Genomic DNA, 25818 nt, shown 5'->3' on the forward strand with positions numbered 1-25818 from the left:
ACATACCATCACAAGCCATTGGGCATATTTACCACTAATAGCCAAAGATCAATTAATTGCCAAAATTAGGCTATCCCATCATACCATCCCCTCCATAAACTTATCAAGCTTAGTCTTGAAGCCAGATATGTCTTTTGCCTCCACTACTCCCCTTGGCAGACTGTTCTAGAACTTCACTCCTCTGATGGTTAGAAACCTTCATCTAATTTCAAGTCTAAGCTTCCTGATGGCCAGTTTGTATCCATTTTTTCTTGTGTCCACATTGATACTGAGCTTAAATAATTTCTCTTCCTCCCTGGTATTTATCCTTCTGATGTATTTATAGAGGGCAATCATATCTCCCCTCAGTCTTCTTTTGGTTAGGCTAAACAAGCTGAGCTCTTCGAGTCTTCTTTCATAAGACAGGTTTTTCATTCCTCAGGTCATCCTAGTAACCCTTCTCTGTACCTGTTCCAGTTTGAATTCATCCTTCTTAAACATGGTAGACCAGAACTGCACACAGTATTCCAGATGAGGTCTCACCAGTGCCCTATATAACGGTACTAACACCTCCTTTTCTCTACTGGAAATACCTCGCCTGATGCATCCCAAGACCGCATTAGCTTTTTTAATGGCCATATCACATTGGTGACTCATAGTCATCCTGTGATCAACCAACACTCCGAGGTCCTTCTCCTCCTCTGTTACTTCCAGCTGATAGGTCTCCAGCTTATAACCAAAATCCTTGTGATTACTCCCTAAATGCATGACCTTGCAGTTTTCACTATTAAATTTCATTCTATTACTTTTACTCCAGTTTACAAGGTCATCCAGATCTTCCTGTATGATGTTCCAGTCCTTCTCTGTATTGGCAATACCTCCCAGCTTTGTGTCATCTGCAAACTTTATTAGAACATTCCCACTTTTTGTGCCAAGATCAGTAATAAAAAGATTAAATAAGATTGGCCCCTAAACCGATCCCTGAGGAACTCCACTAGTAACCTCCCTCCAACCTTACAGTTCACCTTTCAATACGATCCATTGTAGTCTCTCCTTTAACCAATTCCTTTCCACCTTTCAATTTTCATATTGATCCCCAACTTTTCCAATTTAGTTAATAATTCCCCATGTGGAACCATATCAAATGCCTTACTGAAATATCATATGGTTCTGCATGAAAGCACTTACACCTATTTATGGTTTATTAAATTAAGTGGATGTTTTTGTGGATTTTTGATGATACAGGAGAAATTAGAGGTTTTTTGGAGGGATTAGAATAAAGTGTGGGGAATAGTTTGAAATACAGATTTTGAAAACGTTCTTTGCATAGGGCAAAATGTAGAAAAAGAAAATAGGAGGGTATCACTAAAGGAACAGAAAGGTTTTAGAGGTCCAGTCCTATAAGATACTGAGCATTGCCTTCCATTGAAATCAGTAAGAGTTTCAGGTGGTGATCACCTCCCAGGACTTGGACTGAGAAGAGCACATGCTGTGGGGCCAAGTTTCCGATTGTGTTACAAACTTGAGGCACAGACCATGCTTGCTGAATAGCTCCTTTTGTTGTGCAAATCTTCTGAGTGAACTTACACTCAATTTTACAGACCTGGACTAATATATTCTTTCTTTTAGTTCTGACACGCTGTAGTTCAACTTTCTGATCTTAACCAGTATTTCCTCTAATTCTTTTTTCCTATGAGAAGAATGAATTACCACTAGAATTCGAGTTAAAAACCTGTGAGCCTAGTTTCTCATTCCATTTGCTCCTTCATTCACATATTTTCTTCCATTTATTAACTAATTTCTCTCCTCATTTGTATCATACCCATCATTTATCACTTTCTTTCCAAGACACACATTCTCTCCCTTTTGCTTTTCCTCCCTCTCTCTCACTCTTCTTCTCCCCAGTACCCCACATTATCCTATTCCTCACTTTTGTCGTACGATGGGTGATGAAGATATCTATCATTATATATACATATAATATATTTAATACCCTTCCAGTCCATAAAATCAACTAAAAAGGCATGTGATGCCATGGTGAATGGCACAGTAGAAACAGATTGTAAAGGGGTTAAAGCAAGGGTAAGAAAAGCCTTTGGGGAAATAAGCAGTATTCAGCACTAATTGCTACTTTTCTTTGTCATCTTCATGACTGAAAAACAGGATTTTTTTGCAAAGCTCTTTACTTACCAGTGGCTTATCTGATTTAATTTATTTTTTTTCTGAAAACTGTCCAACCAAAATTGCGTACTAAACTCCAAGGAAGCATGTTATCATTGGTATAAAGCAAATGATGCCAGTATACCATCTTCCCCCAAACAAACTGTTTTTATGTTTATTGCTAATGGCAATCTTCACATCTTTATATGTTGGTTCATATCCTTTAACTTCTGTCATTTATTTTCTAGAATTGTATGAAATGTCTGAAAGATGCTAATTGAATATGTTTATAAAAAATCCAAGTCAACATATTAAGAGAGGTGCTTCTAGTAGTCAACAGAAATTTATCACTTAAAAAAATAGTTACCCAGCCTTAATGTGTAAATTGTTATATAGTATCAGCTACCTACTTTTATTACATTTTTTGGTACCTGATGATTTGAACATGATGAATTTCTTTGAGCATGCAGATGTTGCCATAGAAACTAAATCTCGAAGTAAAAAAGTGAAGATACGAAGCATTACTAATTCTGAAGAAATTATGCCACTAATTGTGAAATGAAAAGAGATGCACAGTTCCATTTATTTTTGAGAAGCATGTAATTTAAGCATGTCTAATGTAGTTTTGCAAAAAAGCCTCTAGTGTGAACATACAGTAGACAATAAATCAAACCAAAGAACAAAAAGCTGAAATCATCAGTGTTTTTGCAGGAACAAGTTCTTTATTCTTCTAAAAACTCATAACATACCTAATTGTATTCCCCAAATTTAGCCTCCTTATCCCTCTTTAATGCTTGTACTCAATTTCATATGTAACAACCATGTAATGGATTTCCTTGCTCAAAACAAGCAGTGTATTTTCTTTCTTTGTCATATCATTTTAAATAATCAGGGATATTTTCTAGAAAAAATTACAAAAAATAAATAATAAAAGTTCCATGAACTTTTTTCAAATCCTGCAGTTATTGCTTTCTGGTTTATATTTTTTAAGTAACTTACAACTTCTAAAAACAGTAGGGAAAGGTTTCTCTTAGCAAAGCAATACTGGGTGACTTTCTCTACACTCAGATTTTATTATGGGATATCAGGACAGATAATAATGAGGAGATACTGTTATTCCGGGGTCCCAAATTGGGCATGTATTATATTCTGAGCTGTGCTTTTACAATAATGCTCGCTGTCCTAACACTGTCAAGTTCCTCTACAGCTTTAATAAACACATTTTTATTGTATACCTTTCCCTCACCTTCCATGTGTTGCTTCCTGTGTGTTCGTACAGTACCTAGCACAAGGGGGGGCCTATTCTGGGCATTACTGCTGTAGAAATAAAATAATTCTAATAATTGTATAGGGTAGGTCTCAACTCCAGCCTGAGGCGAAGTGACAGCAGGCCTCACTGATGCTTTTTGAGTCTTGCTGCTGCAGAGCTGGGAGGAGCAAGCAGCTGCTTGAAGGTAAATGGAGTGGTTTTTGGGGTGTGGAATTATTCCATTGTGATACCAAGTGAGAGAGAGGTAATGCTTGTGTACCAAGCAAAACTCTTCCTTCACATTTTTCCTTAAGATGTATTTCTCTTTTGAAGCCTTTCTTAACTGAACTCTCTAGAACTTGAAGGTTTTTTACAGCGGACAGCAGCCCCAGTATTCTAACTTTAAGCAGGAAACCAAACATGTCTCACTTTTGGCAACCTGTTCCTTCCACCCTATGTTGGTAAGAACTCCATGTAGCTTTTCTCCTTCTGTGGCCTACTGTCCTGCCTGCTGACAGAGCAGGAGGATCAACCACTCCATTTACCTTCAATCTTTGCTTCACTCCTCCTTTGCTCTCCTGCTGCTTTGCATGTCAGCACAGTTGCTTTGAGAAATGAGTTAGTACTGAAAGGAGTAACTGGAGCAGAGGTAAAGATTAGTAATGTTGCCACAATACACATGCGTGAGAGACATGGAATAGAGACAGATTTTCCATGATGAGGAAAAGAGTATGAGTTAAAAAATCTCAAATGGACAGAGAAAGAGTGAGAACTTGAGAGCAAAAACTTTAGAAGATGGGGTGAGATGCCTTAGAGGAGAAAAAGAGAGGAATGATTCAGAACTGAAGGGGAGGAGAAATAGAGAAGTTTGCAGGGGGGAGAAAATTGAAGCACCTGAAGACACTAAAGGGGAAGCAGGCCTGTCATCTTTTCCCATCCTGACAACAATGGAAAAGGGAGCAGGACTTTCTGCTTTCCTCTGGAGACTTCAAGGATACAAGAAATGAGGAGGCACCAAGGTTTGTTAGGGAGAGAGGTTAATTTGAAAGCCTTCAAAGAGGTGACCTTCCAAAGGTTAAGATGAGCATCCCAACTTGTCTGAAGGCTCCAAATGAAATTGGGGTACCATCGTGCTAGGTTCTGTCCATACACTAATAAGAGACAGTCCTTTTCCTGAAGAGCTTACAATTTAAATTGCATACAAAAAAAGCTAGGAAATACAATTAAAATTGATTGTGTAGACTGCATTCAATGCCTTGGTGTATATGCATTGTAATAATCTTATCCATCATCACAGAAAAGAACATCTGTTTTCTTTTTGTAACCCTCTGTCTCATTCACTGTCCCTCCTGTACTCTGAATGAGGAAGCAGTCCTGTAGAATACATGGTACTTAATTGTGTAACAAGGACTGTATCAATAATGCATGTGCAAAGGAGCTGAATTAAGGTTGCACAAGCAGCCTTAATTCAGCCAATTTCTAGCTTCTGAATGCTTGACTTTGCTACCTGAATATTCTTTTAAAGTAGTTTTGTTAATGTAATTTCTAGGTGTATTAAAAAACAAATTGAAAGAACAAACATTCTATCCTATGGAAGCACATTGACCACCCGTTCCCCATGTGGTTCTCCCACAGGGCTGATGTCAATGTTGAATTGCACTGGGCCTAGTGCCGATCCCTCTCGTATCCCACTAGAAAACCGAGTGACTGGGCAGATGTACTTCAGTGTAGATAAGTGCAAAGTAATGCACATTGGAAAACATAATCCCAACTATACATACAAAATCGTGGGGTCTAAATTAGCTGGTATCACTCAAGAAAGAGATCTTGGAGTCTTCATGGATAGTTCTCTGAAAACATCTGCTCAATGTGGTGCGGCAGTTAAAAAAGCTAACAGAATGTCAGGAACCATTAAGAAAGGGATAGTTTCTATTTTATTATCTATCATAATGCCACTATATAAATCTGTGCTATGCCCACCCTTTGAATACTGCATGGAGTTTTGGTTGCCCCATCTCAGAAAAGATATATTAGGATTTGGAAAGGTGCAGAGAAGAGCAACAAAAATTAGTAGGTGGGTGGAACAGCTTCCATTTAAGGAGAGATTAAAAAGATTGGGATTGTGCATTTTAGAAAAGAGATGACTAAGGGGGGATATGACAGAAGTCTAAAAATCATGAATGGTATGTAGAACATGAATAGGGAAATGCTATTTGCCCCTTAACATAACCCACAAACCAGGGGTCACCCAACGAAATTAATAAGCAGCATTTTTTTTAAACAAAAGAAAGTACTATTTCACACAGTGCAGTCATCCTGTGGAACTCATTGCTATGGGATGTGAAGGCAAAAGGTGTAAATGAGCTCAAAAATAATTAGATAAATTCAGAGGATAGGTTCATCATTGGGTATAAGGCAAGGTAGTCAGGGATGCAACCTCATGCTTTGTCCCTAAAGCTCCAACAGCCAGAAGCATAAGGCACTGGCCACTGTCAAAGACAGGATACTGGGCTAGATGGACCATTGGTCTGATGCAGTATGGTCATGCTTATCCTCTTATGTTGAATTTGGCCTTATGAGCAATCTCTTTCTAAAAAATTGTATACTTACAAACTTTTTTTTTCCAAGGTGTCTTACATTAGCTAGGCCAGCCACTTGACATATCACTCATTAAACATACATATTAGCTAGAGTAGTTGAGTCTTTAAGACCCAACTGCCTGCTCTCTCCATGGGGACTAGTTTTTGTTTTCAAAATGTGATGACATATGCTTTAAGCTGATGCTAATTAGCCTTTTCCCTTGAAAATTCATCCTGACATGTTTCAAGTACATTTTCCCCCTCACACTTGAGTATGGGATCATTACATTATTAATTCCCTTTCATAAGGCTTGTAGGATTCCCTGCACAATGCTATGTGTTTATATCTTAAAATATTTAATAATCCTGCAGCTTATTCTTGACACTAACGTTACTTGCATTTCTCCTGAAGAATTCTGTTCTTAAGGTTGAATAGATTATATTATGATACAGTAGACAGCTACAGTAGAGATTAATGTTTTTAGTATTTATTACTATTGCAGTAGTGCCTAAAGGCCCCAGTCCAATCGGAATTGGAGCCTAGTTGTGTTGGGCACTATATAAACACATGGAAAGACACGCACAGTCTGCTCTAAAGAGTTTACATTCTGATTTAAGACAAAACTTGACAGCTTGGACAAGCTAGAGGAACAAGCTTAAGAGTAAAATAAGTTCACGGGGTACATTCTCTTGCTGTGTGCACAACCTGAGAGTTCTGAAGCATATAACATGTTGGTTGGTTGGTTTTTTGGTGTTTTTTTTCCCCTTTTGCCTGTGACCTACCAATCACTAGTTGGCTGATTAATTGGCAACAAAAGTGAGTCTTCAGTAAGAGAAGGGAGTGAAATGCAAATTATTCCAGGGAAGGCATTCCATGAATAAAGGGAGGTATGGACATAAACTTTACATAGTTACTTCATAGATAATGTTCACTACATTGAATTACTAGCAAAAATATATGCCAGTACCAACAACATGCCAGCAATAATTTCAGTTACAATTATTTGTGAATTATTTTATATTATTTAATGGAGATTGATCTCGATAGTGGTATATAGTCAGTTAGTACCATGCCTTCCTTTCTTCTAATTTAGCTTACAGAATATTGGATATTTCATTTTAGTTAGGAAGAGCAAGTTTATGATGATTTTTCTTATTTTCTCATATGAGCAGTTCCATAATCCAGACATTAACACTCTTGTGAGTTTAACTACCCGGTGAAAATCGTGATTTTCTCTCAATGTAACAGTTGCTAAATAACGATGGGTATATGGAGTGTTGTGCTAAGCAATTTTTTATTGTGAGCCCAGATATAGTCTGTCTGGTGCCTCCATGCAGGGAAGTTAGGAGGCAAAAAGCAACCTTTTACTCCCTTGTGCCAACAATCTGCATTGTGACCAGCACTGCAGGGAGGAGCTAAGATTCCCTATGGCTGCTAATTCCTTCTTGCACGTGGGTAGGTGAGGAGGGGATAGGGTCTTGGCACTCCCACTCACACAGTAAGCAAGACAGCACACAAGGGGATCTTTGCTTCTCCCTTCTGGAGTGAAAGAGGGACTAGCAAACAGATTATGATTGAGTCACAATCTGTTTCTGGCCTGATCCTGGGGAAGACTTACCCAGGGCTTGGGGAAAAGCTTGTAATTTATTTTTTTTAAGTATCTTAAATCAATAAAAGAGCTCTTCTATAATTATTCTTTTTTCCTCAGATATTGCTTAGGCTTTCACATGGTCATAGAAGGATTTAAACAACAATTATAGATCAATTATAACAGTATAACAGTTTTAAGAAAAGTCTTGTATCTGTTCGAGAGGCAGGGGGAGACTGATTTTTATGCCCCCAGGAATGGCTACTTCTTTATTTCAGAAATTCTGAAAATATTTTTGTAAAGCAGTGGCATGAGTACATTATGAATGACTTAATTATTGCATTCTTTTAGTAGTCTTAGTGTCTTAAAGGCTCTCTCTATGTTCATAGTTTTTCTGAGCTGAGAGTAGTTATAAAATTCATTGTTTTTATTGCACATTGTTTATTTTAAAAAACCCTAATTTGATTAAAATATTCACATTATGAACGGATGTGTTCACTTTATGAATTCTATAAAGAAAACAAATTTAAAAAAAAATCAGTTATAAAAGGAAAGAAGCACTTGACAAACATAAACCTTGCATTCCTAGAATATTTCCCTTCGTATTAAAATGTTCATCTCCTTCCAGTCCTTTAATGTTGAGTGTACCGCAGATTTCTTGTAGCCATATAGTCTCTTGTACACTTGACATAAACCATTGTCTGTTAAACTAATTGTAGAATATAGAGTAGGAGAAAGTATACGTGGTCTCAATGGGCAGTGGCTAATGAATGGCAAAGCAAAAACAACCAAAAAGCTATTTCTCTTTCTGATTTTTTTAATGTAATTATTTCAAAAAGGTTTGCCACCCACTCTCATTTTAATTTCGCAACATCCATCATAAATTATGTTTCAGCTCATATGTAAAAAGAAGAAACATTTAGCTCCCAGAATATTCGGTTTTTCCTATGTAATTAACACTCCATTCACAGTTGTGTATGTCAATCAAAACGCTGCTTCTTTCCTTTAACACTTCCTTGACACTTTGTTTAGACTGTTCTAAGTGTCGTCCTCAATACACCCTAAATACGTACAACCAGGAACAGGGAATGCTTTAAAGAAGTTGACAGTATGTTGGTCCTAATAACTCAAAAGAGCTATTTCAAAAAGATGATACATTATATGGTTATTTTGTATTTAGAGGCATCATAGTTCTGTCTACATTCTTTGGGGATACATATGATTACTGTTTTTCAAATAAAGCTGATAAACATTAGCTTATATTTACAGTTGTAAAGTAGAGATAGGCCCAAACAAAACCACAGACCTCTACACCCCTGAACTTTCAGGAAGTATGGAACCAGATTGGAACCTAGTCCCTAACATCACCCTGTGAAGGGTCAAAGGAAAACTTTCAGGTCCAAACACTTTTGAAATTTTAGGAAAGTTTTAGATCTGGACCCAAATCCAAATGCTACTTCTCAGGCCCATCTCTATCTATCATTTATCATGTATTTAAATAATCTATTCAGTTATGTGATATTCTAGCAATGTCAATTTGTGACACTCATTCAGAATCTACAAGGATTTTCATTTTGAAAATTTTTGAATGTTTTCGGGATAATGTTCCTATTTTGCTCCTGCAAAAAACCACATTTGTATGTACACACACAAAATGGCATGCACAAATCAAATATTTTCTAGCTAAATCAGGTACTTTCAAATAAATTGGATGCATTTGTAAATTGTTAACTTATACCTTTTTGCATGTATATTTACCCCATATCCAGGGGCAAAAATGGGTTTTATGGCCACAAATATGTGTATTTTTGCCATAGCAACTTGACATTAGTTGTCAGCAGTTATTGTGTCTAAAAAATGCTACAAATTTAAATTTTACAATCAAGATTTAAGCTTGTAAGTTGTTTCATTTTTAGTCTTTTTGTCAAAAACAGAATTACTGCATTTGTTCACTCAGAGCCTGCCTTCTGTCTGTTGAAGTCAGTAGAAATACTCCCTTGGACTTGATCAGGCCCTTAGTTAGGTATTTGTGTGATTGGCATTTACAGGCACAAGCATGTTTTATACACAGAGGTACTAACTGCATAAACAGGGATCATTTTTGCAAATCAAGGTGCTGTATCCCTTCTCACTCCTCACCCTCCAAAAATTGACATAGCCTTTGTAAGACACAGGAATGCATGCACTCTTAAAAAAAACTTCTGTTTGGTTGACTTTCTTCCTCAATTTCTCCTATGCATCCCCATTGATTTTGAGGCAGCATTTGGCTTAATTATTGCAGGGTGTATCTACAGAATGCAAGGAAAGGCATTGGTGGCCTTAGTTTTTGAACTCCTGTGAATTAATAATAATTCTGAGACCTTTTTTTGCCTTCATATATGTCTGCAGTAACCTTGCTGAAGTCACTGAAAGGTGGATGTGTATCAGAAAGCAGCATATGTTTTGGTATTATGGACAATACTATTGAAATTCATACTGGTCTTAATACTCATTCACAGCTTTACACTGCAATGGCTCCAGCTCAGAAATGTGTACTGAGAAAAATGCTTGAAACATAACTAAACTCTTTCCATATAAAGGATCAATAATACAAAATCTACACTATTGCCATTCCATATTCATAGCATAAATCTTAATGGTTGTAAAGGAGTTTAGAATAACACATCAAACTGAGATTAATCTTAATGGGTCATTGGCATGATTTCAGTTTCAACTACAACATCTTAGCTTGTTAGTAACATAGGACTATGGAGGAAGAACCCCAGGGAATGAAACCTCAAAAATATCTCTAATTAAATGTTATCAGTTTGACTTAAATCAACAAAGGTTTTCCTTTCCATCAGCCATAAAGAAACCTTTGATTATAAGCTAAGTAATAGTGTGTTAGCATAACAATTCAAGACCATATGTGAAATACATAAACTTTTAAATGATACCAGTAGACGTATGACTGCTCAAGATTTTAGTCCACTCTCTTTCTGGTCTTGGGTCCTATATAACTGCCTTAGCTCTTGAAATGAGGTTTAGTCTGTTTGTGAATCTGAGTAGGTGACAAATGACTTAAGTAATGGAGATCAATAAGTAAGACACATATTTCAGTTCACTAGTGACACAGCAGAAATCACCTTTGAGAAATAGGGTGCTGGGCATATGTTAAATTGGTTATGTTCAACCTATACAATTATTATATGGCTTATGGTGACAGCTGCATTATGGTTTTACATCCCAGACCATTGAGCGATCAAATAAAATGTAATTTATTTGGACATTGTCAAGATGATGGGTTTGTTATATGTTACTTCCCTACCAATATGCTTTCACTCTTGAAACCTAGCTGGAAAAATGTGCCAGTAAAAATTATTGTGATGCAAATACATTGTTTCCCATAGTTATAAGAACTTTTCTGAGGGAGTAAGTTCTTATCGATGCTGCAATAAATGGTAAAAGTATTTCCGCTTTGGATAGCTTTTGATCTTTTTTGTTAATAACAGTACAAACAATCTTGCTTTTACAGATTATTTTATTCCAAATCAATCCTCAGATGTAATATTTATTAATGTCTGGGTTTTTTTGTTGTTTCCAGGGAAGGCGAGGTAAACCAGGACTCCCTGGTAAACCAGGATCACCAGGACCTCCGGTGAGTAACCAGCAAGGAAAGTGGGAAAGTCTCAGTTCAGTCAAGAACTGCTGTATACTTTGTTAGCATTTTTGTAGCAGCTTACCTGAGGATAGCTTTAAATTAATACAACAGATCTTTGTTCTCTCTGCAATATCAGGCAGTTACAACTCCCAACCTTTTGATAGAACAAAGGTAAAGAATTGGATCCCAAATAAGAGAAGCTAAAAAGAAAAAAACAAGATCCCACATTGCTGTCTAACAGTTCAGAGAGGGGCTGGCTGAAAATGCTAACTATGGATATTGTGCATTCATTCAGTTTACCAAATGAATGATGCTGTATTTAAGATCAGATAATTTCTTTCTCAGAGGGATAACTTCAAAGATGAAGGACTGTGTGATGAGCTTGCCAACTGAATGATGTAGAGGATTATACCCAATACTGGATTGAGCACTCAACTGTAGATCAAATGAGTTTACAGAAGAATTAAAAAGATTAAGAAATACAAAACTATATGAAAGGATTTATAATATGCAGCACTAAAGGTTTTAGCTCAGATCTGACAGTTTGGGATTTATTAGAGATACATGATTTGGAATTGGAGCTCAGACTTGGGTTTGTCTTGCTTCAGGGCTTCTCTGGGCAGTAATGAATGTGATCTTTGAGAAAATAAGATTTGATAAGAGTTGTGACATTATATACTATTTACTATATTGTAAAAATGCTATCACACGCAAACGCATGAAAGGTGTTAAGAGCTAGGTGTGTACTTCTTAATAAGGTAAAATTATAGTCAACAAGTTGAAAGGTTCATAGACTCATAGACTCTAGGACTGGAAGGGACCTCGAGAGGTCATCGAGTCCAGTCCCCTGCCCTCATGGCAGGACCAAATACTGTCTAGACCATCCCTAATAGACATTTATCTAACCTACTCTTAAATATCTCCAGCGATGGAGATTCCACAATTTCCCTAGGCAATCTATTCCAGTGTTTAACTACCCTGACAGTTAGAAACTTTTTCCTAATGTCCAACCTAAATCTCCCTTGCTGCAGTTTAAGCCCATCGCTTCTTCTTCTATCATTGGAGGCTAAGGTGAACAAGTTTTCTCCCTCCTCCTGATGACACCCTTTTAGATACCTGAAAACTGCTATCATGTCCCCTCTCAGTCTTCTCTTTTCCAAACTAAACAAACCCAATTCCTTCAGCCTTCCTTCATAGGTCATGTTCTCAAGACCTTTAATCATTCTTGTTTCTCTTCTCTGGACCCTCTCCAATTTCTCCACATCTTTCTTGAAATGCGGTGCCCAGAACTGGACACAATACTCCAGTTGAGGCCTAACCAGCGCAGAGTAAAGCAGAAGAATGACTTCTCGTGTCTTGTTTACAACACACCTGTTACTGCATCCCAGAATCACGTTTGCTTTTTTTGCAACAGTATCACACTGTTGACTCATATTAAGCTTGTGGTCCACTATGACCTCTAGATCTCTTTCTGCCATACTCCTTCCTAGACAGTCTCTTCCCATTCTGTATGTGTGAAACTGATTGTTCCTTCCTAAGTGGAGCACTTTGCATTTATCTTTATTGAACTTCATCTGTTACCTCAGACCATTTCTCCAACTTGTCCAGATCATTTTGAATTTTGACCCTGTCCTCCAAAGCAGTTGCAATCCCTCCCAGTTTGGTATCGTCCGCAGACTTAATAAGCATTACTTTCTATGCCAACATCTAAATCGTGATGAAGATATTGAACAGAACCGGTCCCAAAACAGACCGGTTATTTTCTTAAAGTGTATTTGTCTTGTGAAACTCACTGTCTGCAAGCAATCCTTCAACTGTTTCACCCTGTGGATCACTCCATAAAATATAAATCCACCATTGGACCACTGCCTCTTGCCCTACTGCACAGTTTTCATAATGTTCCATTCTGTGACTCATCAGGAAGGACTCTGTGAACAAAAGGTTACATCTGAGCCATAGTCTGAGAATCCCTGGTCTATACTAATGATTAGGATTAAACAAAAGTGTTGTTGTTGTCATCAAATTTTGTGCTGGTTGAACATTAGTAATATTCCCAGTTCCAGACCACATTTGACAGTTTTCAGCGTTCACTGGAATAGGTGATATCCATCAATCCATATTTCAGAATCCTTATTTCTAGAAATGTGTTGCTGGACATAGTGAAGGGAAGCTGTCAGGGGTAGGTGAATACATTTGAATAGATGGTTCCTGCACTTATCTAAGAAGAAACAGAAGATCACACATTCTGTCACTGCCAATTTCTTTAATTTTTTCTAACAAAATATTTTCAGAAAGCAAAACAGATGGTGGTGTTCATTCATTGTATATAAAAATAAGTAGATATAATTCATCTTCATACAGCCATCCTAAAGCCTCACTTGGAATCCTACGTACAGTTTGTGGTCCTTGTGATAGAGACATCGTACACTGGAGAGAATCCAAACAAGGATAATGGAATGATAAAGTAGTGATGTAGAACCCTATTGAACACAAATAACAAACATGATCTCTTTAAATATCAAGATAACAGGTGTCAATCTTAGGCCTTGTCTGTCCACGTTTTTTGTATCTGTATAACATGTTAGAAAGGGTTATCATGTTTTACATATCTAGTTATCGTAGTACAATCTCTAATGTGGACTTAGTTGTACTGCTATAGTTTATTCCCCTTCCATATGGGAATAACAGTATCAATATAAATACATGTACACCAATATAACTGCAACCACAATAAGATGATTGTACCACTTTAACTATACTGGTACAACTAAGTCCACATTAGAGATTGTACTAAAATATCTATAGAGGTACTACTTTTGTGAATAGACAAGGCTATAGGGTGCTTTTTTAATTCCTTCTTTCTTTTCCACTCTGTTGCTCCTTCCCTTTTTTGCTTCTGTCATTTCTCTTCCCATTCAATCTATCTCAGTCTGCTATCTTGCTCTTCCATTGGCCCTTCCTATGCTGGACATTAAGTGGAGGTAGCTGCTTCATTCACATGGACACTTTGGCTCCCCCTACTTTTGGCCTTGCCTCTCCACAGTCCAGAGCACAGCACAGTTAGCACCCATGCCCATAGGTTTGCTATCAGAAGATTAGCAGCTATGATTTATGAAGAGCTTAAGGGAGCTCAACATGTAAAGCCTGGACTCTACAGGAAAAATGAGAAGAGATATGAGATCACCACCCATAAGTACTTCAGAAAGAATAAGTAAATAATTACTCATTTTTATAAGTGGCTAAAGCACAGATTAACTATATGAAATTAATGTAGGAACTTTTAAAATTTGATAGTAAGAAAACATTTTCAACTGTTAAAATATTAAAAGGGCAAAAACTTCAATAAGGAGAGTTCTTCTGAGCCAGCAACACTGAAGCCTAGATTCGTTAAAATCTTTAGTGGGGTTGGTGTAGAAGACACTCCTCAAGTAGTACAGGGTAATAGGCTAGCGAGACCAAATTAAAGTGATGTATACAGACTATAAGTTGTACACTAGTAAGCGATGTGAGTGTTAGACTGTCTAAATGAGTGTTATTTGTATATCTGGAGATCCAGAAGGTGTAAATTATGCCAGTTTATACTCTCTTTACACCCTCTTATGAATCTAGCCTGATGACTCTTAGCTCTCATCTGTGGCTCACTAATTTGTTCAAACACCTAAATTATGTTATTATTTTTATAAAATCTATATTTGTACTGAGTTCATATTCCCTTACAACCTACTATAAAGTCTTGATTAAGAACTATGTCAATACCAGAAAGGCAAATCATAACATTTTTTAGCTGGAGTATTCAATAAAGAGACATTTTCTGCTCATCCTCTTTCAGGTGTCCTTCTTTTTTGCTTCATGTATTCTCTGGGGTAAATCTAGCTTCCATTGAAGTCCATGGGAATTTCTATTAATGGGTTATAAAAGAAGATTTTTGTCATTTTATCTCCCCCAGTTGATATTCTGTTTTCCCCTTTGAGTATTTTTAAAGGGTTTATTAAACAGTGTCTAGTTGTAAAATGTATTATTCTCTCCTGGTGCAGAATTCTTGATTTTGGTCCTCGCTCCCTGATATTGTTTTTGTGTCTTGTTCCATTATTTCAGTATTAGACAGCTGAGCTGTGTGCTCATACTTGTCACACTTCAATGCATAACAATTTATGCTGAAACAATAAAGCCAAGAAGCTGCTTAAATAGACACGCAGCTCCCTCTGGTGTTTGTTTGTAATTTTCCCCCCTTTTAAATGATTGAGAATTATACAAGGCTCTACAGTTAAATACAGTATACCCTTGTTACTGAGAAGTTTCCAAATAGTATGACTCCGAAGCCAAAAACCATTCACCTTTACATGCATTTCATATTCTTTTCTTGCTTGCTTAACAAACATTCTGTTGAAAGGAAGGCCATCTCTCACTAACTGTGTTCTCCCTCTGCTTCAGTCTTTGTTGAATTCAAAATGCTCAATTTATGATACTAAAGTGGGCATTGTCATAGCAAAACCCTGTGAGGTCATAAGCACAGGATTATGACTTCATTGCAGAAGTAAGCTGTTAAGAGCTTTCTCCTGGAGTACCTGCTAACAGAAATATCTGCAGGAATCAGCAACACAAAAGGAGATGCTGGCAAAGTATATTTCTTTGTGTAAAATTATTCTGTTTTAAGTCTTGTTACAGCAAGAAATTTCTCTGAATACTTGAAGTAGTTTTGAGGGAGAGGTGTGAGGGAACTGAATTCTGTATTATATATGCGGTCAGCCTAATCCTGTGTTGGCCCAACCCTGCAGTCCTTAGACAAACTCCTTTTAATTTCAATTAATGTTTGATCTGCCTAAAGGATTGCAGGATCATAATGTATGTATTTGCACATATTGCTTAATTCTAACATATTTTTCAGGCTTCAGAAATAAAAATATCCTATGAATATTCTATGGATCTCAGGGTCATTATGAGGGTTAGATTGTTAATGTTTGCAAACCCTTTTGCAGATGAAACACAAATGTGTTTGTGGTAGAAATGTGCTATGATGACAATATTTGCAGGAGAAACTGACCTATCATATTTGACTCATGGCAGTAATTATTGCTTTATCTAATCATAACCACAAAATGACAATATATATTTAAAAATCTGTTAAGAATGGTAAAGTGAAAACACCATCATTTAATAATATGCATTGTCACATGTCCTGCTCGGGTCATAGTTCCAGACTATACAGCTGCTAGGAACATTGTTGACATTCCAGAGTCACCTTTTGGGTCATTGGAATACTGAAAGACATCCTTACAGAACGCATCAGGCAGGTAGTGAAATCCATCTAGTGATCAAAAAGCTTTACACTGGTTTAATTTTCTGGCACTGCCCTCTTTTTTCCCCTTCTTATAGAAGATCCTAGACATTTCTTGATTTTTCTTGATCTGTAGGTTGAAGCAGAGAATAAAAAGGTTTCAGCTGCTTTCTCATTCTGAATTGCCCTCTACAGTACTAATTACTAATTCTGCAGTCTTCACTGGGACTACTTGCAAGAGTAAATGCTACTCGATGATACAAACTAGGCTCTGGTTTTCTCTTAATACCACTCTAACACCTATGGCTTTAATTTGTTCAATATACCTGTCTGTTGTTGGAGAAACCAGATTGTTTCAAAGCTAACAACATCACACTCTCAGGAATTAATCTTACCCTTGATATGAAGCATGCAAGCTTGTCTATCTCTCTATATATAGTAGTTCTGCATGTTTACTTCTGTTGCCCCTCACGCTGTAGATTCACCCATCTCTTATCAACTATTAATCTGTTACTTAGATAGCCCCAATACCATAGTAACTGAGCACCTCAGACAGGGAAGTACAGTTATCTCCATTTTTAAGCCAGGGAATTGAGGCCCAGAGGATATGTCTACACTGAATAAAATACCCACAGGTGGCCCGTGTCAGAGCTATAAAATTGCAGTGTAACTATCAGGCTTGTGCTAGAGCCTGGACTCTCTGGCGCCTGAGCCCAAGCATTTACAATACAATTTTTTAGCCACACAGCCGAGCCCCATGAGCATGAGTCAACTGATACGGGCCAACTGCAGTCTTTTATGCAGCACCATACCTAGAGAGGACTGTGACTGTCCAAGATCACAGCAGAAATCTGAGGCAGAGCAGGGAACTGAACCTGGGGTCTCCTGAGTCCCAGATTAGCATCTTAAACTCTGAATGATCTGTCCTCTTAAAACTGCTCTTCTCTGCTTGCTTTCTACCCAAACTCCAAGATTATGGTTTTCACAGAGTCTCTATTTCACACATACTTTGGCATTGAAAATCTTCCTTAAAAACCCTCTCTGGAATCACATGATGCTTCACATCAAGGTCTCGTTCTCATTATTGAGTTCAAGGTTTGTCTGGGAAATGGTTGCGGTTATTTATTAGCGTTATCATAGCACTTAGGAGTCCGAGTCGTGGACCCAGGTACCAAACAGAACAAAAAGGCATTCCCTCCCACAAAGAGTTTACATTCTCCTACTTGCAAGTATACCTTTAGCAATACTTGTTTCTTGAAAGGTAATCTTTATGTATGCTTTGTATTTTTTAAAAGTCTCTCTTCCTGTCCATATTCCCCATGAAGCAATGGGTGAGAGTGTTCATAGACTCTCTAGTATGGTGGACATTGCATTCTGTCTGTTTAATTCTCTCTCATAATTCAGTATGTATGTCAGTGCCACTAGCCTAGTTATCTCAAGTAGTCAGCAGTTTGCCTTGGAAATCTCATTTCCTCTGCCTCAGGAAATATTGTAATTCTACTAATATTTTGAAAGTAAACAAATGTTATCAGTTATTACAATAAACAGAAAATCAAAGCAATGGTGAGTAGAGACTGTTGGTAGAGTTTCTAGCATTGCAGGACTTTTCTCTGCCTTTAGAAGTGCATTGGAAAACTCCTGTGGTAGTGCTGAAGAATCTGGCAGTGGTTGGTCCTGTTGGTTGGTTGTTTTTTTGGTTTGGTTGTTTTTAAAAGACATGGTAACACATGATTTGTTTACTTTATCCAATCATGGTAGATGTCATGCCTTTCTGGCTTTTAGCAGCTTCTCTTTGGTGTAGTTACACTGTGTCACCAGGGCAGGCCTTACTAAGAGGCAAACTGAGGCAGCCGCCTCAGGTGCCAGACTAGGGGACAGGGGGGCGCCACTAGGACCTAGAGTGTAGAAAATTGTACATGTGTTTATACTGGTACTGTTATTCCACTGTGGAAGGGGAATAAACTATACCAGTACAACTAAGTCCACATTAGAGATTGTATTACGATAACTAGATATGTAAAACATCATAACCATACCTAACATATTATACAGATACAAAAAAGTGGACAGACAAGGCCTAAGATTGACACCTGTTATCTTGATATTTAAACAGATCGTTTGTCATTTGTGTTCAATAAGGTTCTACATCGCTGCTTTATCGTTCCATTATCCATTGATTGTTTCCTATCTCTTGGCCTACAAATAAACAAAAACAAATCCACATTACGTCCTACCCAGCACCTGGAGTTCATAGGAGCAGACCTCAGTTCCCAGATGGGATTGGCATCTCTCCCACCCGACCAATTCAACACTATAAAACTACTGGTCACAAAACTTCGCAACAGTCCCCAGGTCACTACCCGAGACTGCCTACAACTACTAGGTCACATGGCCTCGTGCACTTTCTTGATCCAGAATGCACACCTGTACATGAAGTGCTTCCAAGCTTGGTTGGCCATGGTTTACAGACCGAATGTGCACACTCTAAACAAGCCTCTCTCCATACCTTTCAGAGTCAGACTCTCTAGTATGGTGGACAGTTCCCTCCAACCTCAGCTCTGGAGTCCCCTTTCTCCAGGACACTCCATCTCTCATAATGACTACTGATGCATCCCTCACAGGGTGGGGCACACACATGTCTCACCACAAGTCCAGGGGCTATGGTCTTCAACCGAAATCTCCCTGCACATAGGTGTCCTAGAACTTTGAGCCATACGCAATGCCTGCCATCACTTCCTCCCACTAATCAGGAATCAACATGTATGCATAATGACAGACAACATTGACTGCATGTTCTATGTAAACAGGCAGGGAAGAGCTTGCTCTCACTCGCTTTGCACAGAGGCTATGAAGCTCTGGAATTGGTGCCTTGTGAACAACATCCGGATATCAGCCACCTATCTTCCCAGAGTTATGAATACCACAGCAGATGAATTAAGCAGATGCTTTCCCTGGGATCACAAATGGGACATAAACGAGACAATCATCCACAACATATTCCGCATTTGGGGTCACCCAAAGATAGACCTTTTTGCAACTGCGAAAAACACAAAATGTCCCAAATTTTGCTCTAGAGCGGGACATGGTCCCATGGCGCCCGTACTTACTCTGTGTTTTTCCCCCATACCAGTTCTCCACAGAGTTCTGACAAAGATACGAACAGATCATGCTACAGTGATCTTGATTGCCCCGTCGTGGCCCAGACAACTGTGGTTTCCGTTCCTCACCAGCATGTCAATTCGACCACCAATTTCATTGCCCCTCACTCCGAACCTCTTATCACAGCAACATGGCCGATTTTCTTCACCCCAATCTGTCCATGATTCACTCAAAGCCTGGTTCCTACATGGTTCTCCCAAAATGAACTAGCTTGCTCTGACCAAGTTCAAAGAGCTTTTCTACCCAGAGACTTTCAAACTGGATCTCTGAGTGCATCCGATTGTGCTATCGGATAAAACAAGTTACACCTCCAGCTGGCATCAGAACTCACTCCACTAGATCTATGTCTACCTCTGTGGCTTTCTTATGCAAAGTTCCCCTGGCTGACATCTGTAAAGCGGCCACTTGGTCCGCTGAATACACATTTGTTAAACACTATGCCCTTACTCACGGCCCTCTCTCTGATACATGATTGGGCAGAGCTGTATTATCTACTGCATTCCTATCAGATCTGAAGTCCTTACCTCCTTGAGACACACTGTTTTTTAAGTCATCTGAAGTGGAGTACCCACAGGGACATCTCTCTCTCAAAGAGGAGGTTACTCACCCTGTGCAGTAACTGATGTTCTTTGAGATGAGTGTCCCTGTGGTTGCTCCATTACCCAACCTCCCCTCCTCTACTTCGGAGTTGGGGTAGCCTCCATTGTAGAGAAGGAACTGAGGAGACTGGCCATGCATGCGTACTACTAAGGTATACTCAGAGTGGGAGGGCAGGCTCTTCGCATGCGTGGCCAGTACGAGTACTGCTGCAAAAATCTCCATGCGACGACGCAGGGACGCACCAACACCTGAACTGGAGCACCCACAGGGACACTGATCTCGAAGAACATCAGTTACTGCACATCAGTTTCTTAAGTCTAGATGATCCAGGACTGTGGACCCACTTGAGCAGTAGCCTGAGGGACTACTTTGTACGGCATGGGCCACAGCAAGTGAATAACATCATGTTCCCCAGAGAAGTTTCCATCTAACACATTACTGGCATGAAATCCCTAATTGTGACAAAGTGGAGAGGCCATGGCTTATGTACTCAAAAACCTAGAATGCTGCATACTGGTTTTGTTGCAAACCCTTCCAGTCTAATGTTCCAGCCACACTGGGTTCTGCAGGAACAAAGGACAGTAGAAATCTGGCATGCCATGAGAAGGCAGCAAATCACCAGAGAACATTCCATAGGTGGAAAGCACCTGATATGAGACTAAGGCCACCCTAGATGATCAGCATCGAGAAGATTGCATCAGAGTCTATTTACTGGCAAAATGTTCTGAAAAGGCTCATTGCCATTGTGAAAATGCTTGCTACTCCAAACCTAGCACTGCATGGCACTTCAGATCAGCTGTATGTGCCAAAAAATGGAAACTTCCTTAAAATTGTGAAGCTGCTGGCTGAGTTTGATGCTGTACTCCAGGAGCATCTAAGAAGAGTCACCACCCAGGAAATGTACACACACCACTACCTTGGAAAAGCAATTCAAAATGAGATTGTGCACTTACTGGCAACAAAAGTCAAACAGAAGATTGCAGCAGATCTGAAGTCAGCAAGATATTCCTCTGTTATTTTGGACTGCACATCTGACATGAACCATATGGAACAAATGACTTTAATGGTGCATTTTGTGACAACAACAGAACCTAATGAAAACGTCCCTGCAATGGTGACTGTCAGAGCATTTTCTATAATTTATTGACATTGATGATGATGCAGGAGCTGGTATGACCAATATGCTTCTTAAAAAGCTGGAAGATACGGGAATTGTGATAGCTGACATGAGAGGTCAGGGCAACAATAATGGTGCCAACATGAGAGGAAAGAACAGAGGATTGTAGACACAAATCCGAGAGTTAAACCCTCAAGCTTCTATTGTCCCATGCACTTCTCATTCACTGAACTTGGTGGTCAGTGATGCAGCATCAGCTTCTAGTGAGGCTGCTGAATTTTTTAATGTAATTCAAAGCATCTATGTATTTTTCTCAGCATAAATTCATTGATGGCAAATTTTGAAGCAACATCTGGGAACATCCTCTCTGACACTGAAACCACTGAGTGCCACATGATGGGAAAGTGGAGTGGAGGCGATAAAGCCTATCAAACACCAAATTGGGAAGACAGATGATGCCATAGTTGCCATTATGGAGGATAACGTTATGACAGAAACTGTTCATGGAAGAACAGTGGCAAAAGGAAATGGAATCACCAGAAACATACCTAACTTCAAATTTCTGTGCGGCTTAGGTTGTGGCATGACATACTGTTTGAAATAAATGTTGTAAGCAAGAGATTCCAAAGTGTTGACCTTGATATATCTGGAGCAATGGAACAACTGGACAAAGCAAAGTCATACCTACAGTCTTACTGGTCAGATGAGGGATATCAAAACGTTCTGAAGAGTGCACAGAAGTTGGCAGAGGAACTTCACAGTAAAGCTATTTTTCCACCCATTCAAGAATACAAGTGTCACCAAAGAAGAAGACATTTTGATTTCGAGGCATAGGATAATCCCATAAGAGACCCCAAGCAACAATTCAAAGTTTAATTTTTTAACCAGGTGCTAGATTATGCAATACAGTCAGTTGAAGAATGCTTCATGCGGCTCAAAGAACACAGCAGTATATTTGGGATGTTGTATGATATTCCAAAACTCCTCACTATACCTGAAGAAGTCCTTCACCAGCAATGCAGAGTACTAGAGATATTGATGCGAGTGATTAAAGTGATGAACTGAAAACCCTTTCAAGATGCATTTCAGCAGGATCAACTCCAAAGGCTGTTCTGGAATATATGTTCACAAATAAGATGACCACCTTCTTTGCAAATGCATTTGTTGCTCTGCACATACTTCTAACACTTCCTGTAACAGTTGCAAGTGGAGAACACATCTTCTCCAAGCTGAAGTTAATAAAAACACATCTACACTCCACAATGACACAGGAGAGGCTGGTTGGCCTTGCAACCATCTCAATAGAGCCTGAGCTGGCCCAGGCTGTGGACCTTCAGGAAGCAGTTCAAATCTTTGCAACCAAGAAGGCACGGAAAGCACCACTTTGATTATTCAAACAGATAAAAATGCCAGTGTTTACTATGCAGACAAGCAAAGTTACATTTGCTATTCAGGTATTTGAAAGTTAAGTGTTACTTAAAATTTTTGAACAAGGCATTTTAAGTTGTTAGTTCTCTTTTATTGGAGTAGGTAGCAAAGCTGTACCATGAGAGGAGTAGAACAGGAAGAACGCAGAATTGAGACCTTTCAAAGTTTTGGCCCAAGTAAGTGGGCATGGAGGCATCATTTGAGCTCCCCGTTTCAGGTGCCAAAATGTTGTGGGCCGGCCCTATGTGTCACAAATTTGTGCTGAAGATTCTCATGTTTCTTTTACAATGAGCCAAAAATAATGTTGTTCTATGAGGGGAAGCAATATGGTATGGAAAGAAGTGATTACTCTGAAATATTTCTTAGATCGTTAAACAGACTGACTGCACTGAAAATTCACTTTTTCACTTCTAGTCTTGTGAAAATCAATCCAAAATTTTCTGACATTGGTGACACAGCAGTAAAACATAATGTAAATTATATTGATCCATTCAATGTGCTGTGAGACTGAAAGGACATTTTCAATAATCTCATGTTTGCTGAAAATGCAGATGAAATGTAAAACTGAAAAGACCACAATATAACTTAGAAAAAGAATATTTTAAAATGTATTTAAAGGCATTTTCTCTTATGTTCCCACATTCTCACCCCCAACTTTACTACAAAAATAACACCTAAAACCTGCATGTAATTTTTGGAAAACAATCAGGACACACTTTTAGTACTTTGCTTATTCGTATAATCGTAATCTGTCTGTGTTTCAGTTCCATCAATTATATAACTCAATATGCAGTCCAAAAACAGACAGACCCAGCTCAGGTGAGCACTTTGCTGATATTCACAAAGGAGCAAGTTTGAAAAATATCTGAAGTAGCAAAAGACAAAAGCTGCCTTTGCAGTGCTCCTTTAACCACTGTTTATCAAATTGCTTCTGACCTGTGAACCAGTCATACTAGTTCTCTTTTGGCCAAACGGGCTTGTGAGCTGTAGGTCTTTCCGAAGTATTATATAGGGATGTTGGTATAGAAAAGTAAGGTGAAAGAAAATATAAAGACTGGTCCTGATTGGGTTTAGATATATAGTCAAAAGTAGGAATATTTCTGCTGTTGAGTTATAATTTATTTAAAGTTTATTTATAGTCTTTTTTTATGGTGCTCATCACTGTAGTAATTGGGCATCTCAATTGCTTTAATAAATTGTGTCCTCACATCATTCATGTGCAGTAGGGAAGTGGTATTTTTGTTTTTACAGATGGAGAAACTAAGGCAGCAAGATTAATTAGTTTTCCTTAGGTCACACTGGAAGTCTGTGGTAGAGTCAGGAATACAATCCAGGTCTCTCAAGTCCTACTCCAGTGCCTTAATCACAAGACAATCCTGCATGGCATAGGATAGGACAGTTTTATGGAACAGTGACATACTAAAGGCATTCATTCCATTTTGTGATAAATGATTTATTTCATGTATGAGGCAATTTCTGAGAGGTCAGGGTTGGTGGCAGACATAGCTGTGCAGTCCTTCCAGGGTTATATTATAGCTCAATTACACTTGTTTTATTTGTGAAAGAGGAGGAAAAGCAGTGGCATGCCTGTAAATGAGTTAGGAAGCTAAAGTTACTTTCCTGACCTCTTACACCATAGAGGAAATCTTACTAGATCATAGCACTGTAAACTTGAGCAACCAGATTGACATATAGCGAATCTAGCCATGCAGTTATAGAACAGCACAAGCATAACATCTTAAACTTAGATATTAAAATACGTGCTTCACTGTTAACTTTAGAAATCATATCTGAGAGAAGTTTCATGGTTGAAATGTTGTGGCTACATTTATTTTATATGTTCACCGTGAATTTGACACCTTAGTTCCAGAATACAAGCAATGGACTAGATTGTCTTTTTATCCCATTTCCCACCTTGGGGATGAGGAGAATATGATGAGGCAGGCATGAGGTCTCCATAAGGTAAGCAAAGTTAACATCGGCTATACCTTCTAATACGTTGCAGTGGGAACTTTCTCTCGCTCTGATCCAGCTCTGTTGGCTGGACTTATGGTTCTTCAATTGCCCTTCCCCACCCTGTATGGTGTTTCTAGGGCTGCTGTCAATGCTAAAGTGCCCCAGCCCTTTTGCACCTACAATAAAAGGACTGCAATTATGCCAGGTCTCTGTTCAGGAGCACATTTATGAGGAAAGTTTTGTTGTGCCTTCCTCTCCCTCCTCCATAATCCCAACTCCCAATTTTTCTGTGCAGCTGTGCAAAGCTAGGTACAATCTAACCCTTTGATATGAATGAGAATGTCCTTGTCTCTTTCTATAATAGTATAATCACAGTGAGCCACATGAGGCATGCATTTCATAATTATCCTTGTTTTGTGGTTGTAGATAATTGGCCTTCAGCTTTATATCTCACCTGAGTTGTACTGTTCTAATACTCTTCTCCCAGACTTTATTCTCTAATCCATTATTTTTAAATAACTTCTGCCTATTTGACTTTCAGTTGTCTTTACAGTCTTCTTAGCTTTTTATCTCCACAAACTCCACAGGGAGGTCTGGAGGAACTTATACCCTTGAATTCCTCTCTTTCATTCATTCACTTCCATCAAGGCAAAAAGTTTTCACCCTAGGAAGTAACATTCTCTTTGATTACTTGAAAACATGGGCCTGTTTCTCGTTTTTAAAGTAATCTTCTTCAGCTATACCTCGATGCAAGGATGATGTCTGCCAAGGGGGTTCATTGATTGTTTTTTAAAAATGGCCGAAGAGCCCAATTCCTGCCTTGCAGATTTTCCCTCAGAAGTGACAGATGTGATCTTGGAGGAGACATAGTTGTTGGCTGGAGTGTTGTTCCTTTTTTTCCTCCTTTGTTGTTTCTCTGTCTCATGTGCACATCCATTCTCCTCAAAGTGAGCTGTGGCTTCGTGTATGGTGAGGTGCCACTGTGTTCTGTTCCATGTCAAGTCCTCCCAGTTGTTGGGTTGACACCTCCCTTTTTAAGGTGTACTTCCAGTGTCTTTGAAGCGCTTCCACTGCCCTCAATGAGCCC

At 38.6% G+C, this 25818-nt stretch overlaps 1 protein-coding gene across 1 annotated transcript in view; it reads left to right on the forward strand.

The window, feature by feature from the left end:
* The window catches only part of COL19A1 (collagen type XIX alpha 1 chain), a 237489-nt gene that overhangs the window by 177809 nt on the left and 33862 nt on the right, over positions 1-25818 (forward strand). Inside the window, exon 12 of the mRNA XM_030558321.1 lies at positions 11140-11193. Within this exon, the coding sequence (XP_030414181.1) occupies positions 11140-11193 (54 nt within the window). The remainder of the gene's footprint in view (positions 1-11139; positions 11194-25818) is intronic.

The sequence above is a fragment of the Gopherus evgoodei genome, chromosome 3 (genome assembly GCF_007399415.2).
Source record: "Gopherus evgoodei ecotype Sinaloan lineage chromosome 3, rGopEvg1_v1.p, whole genome shotgun sequence".
Classification (NCBI taxonomy): Eukaryota; Metazoa; Chordata; order Testudines; family Testudinidae; genus Gopherus; species Gopherus evgoodei.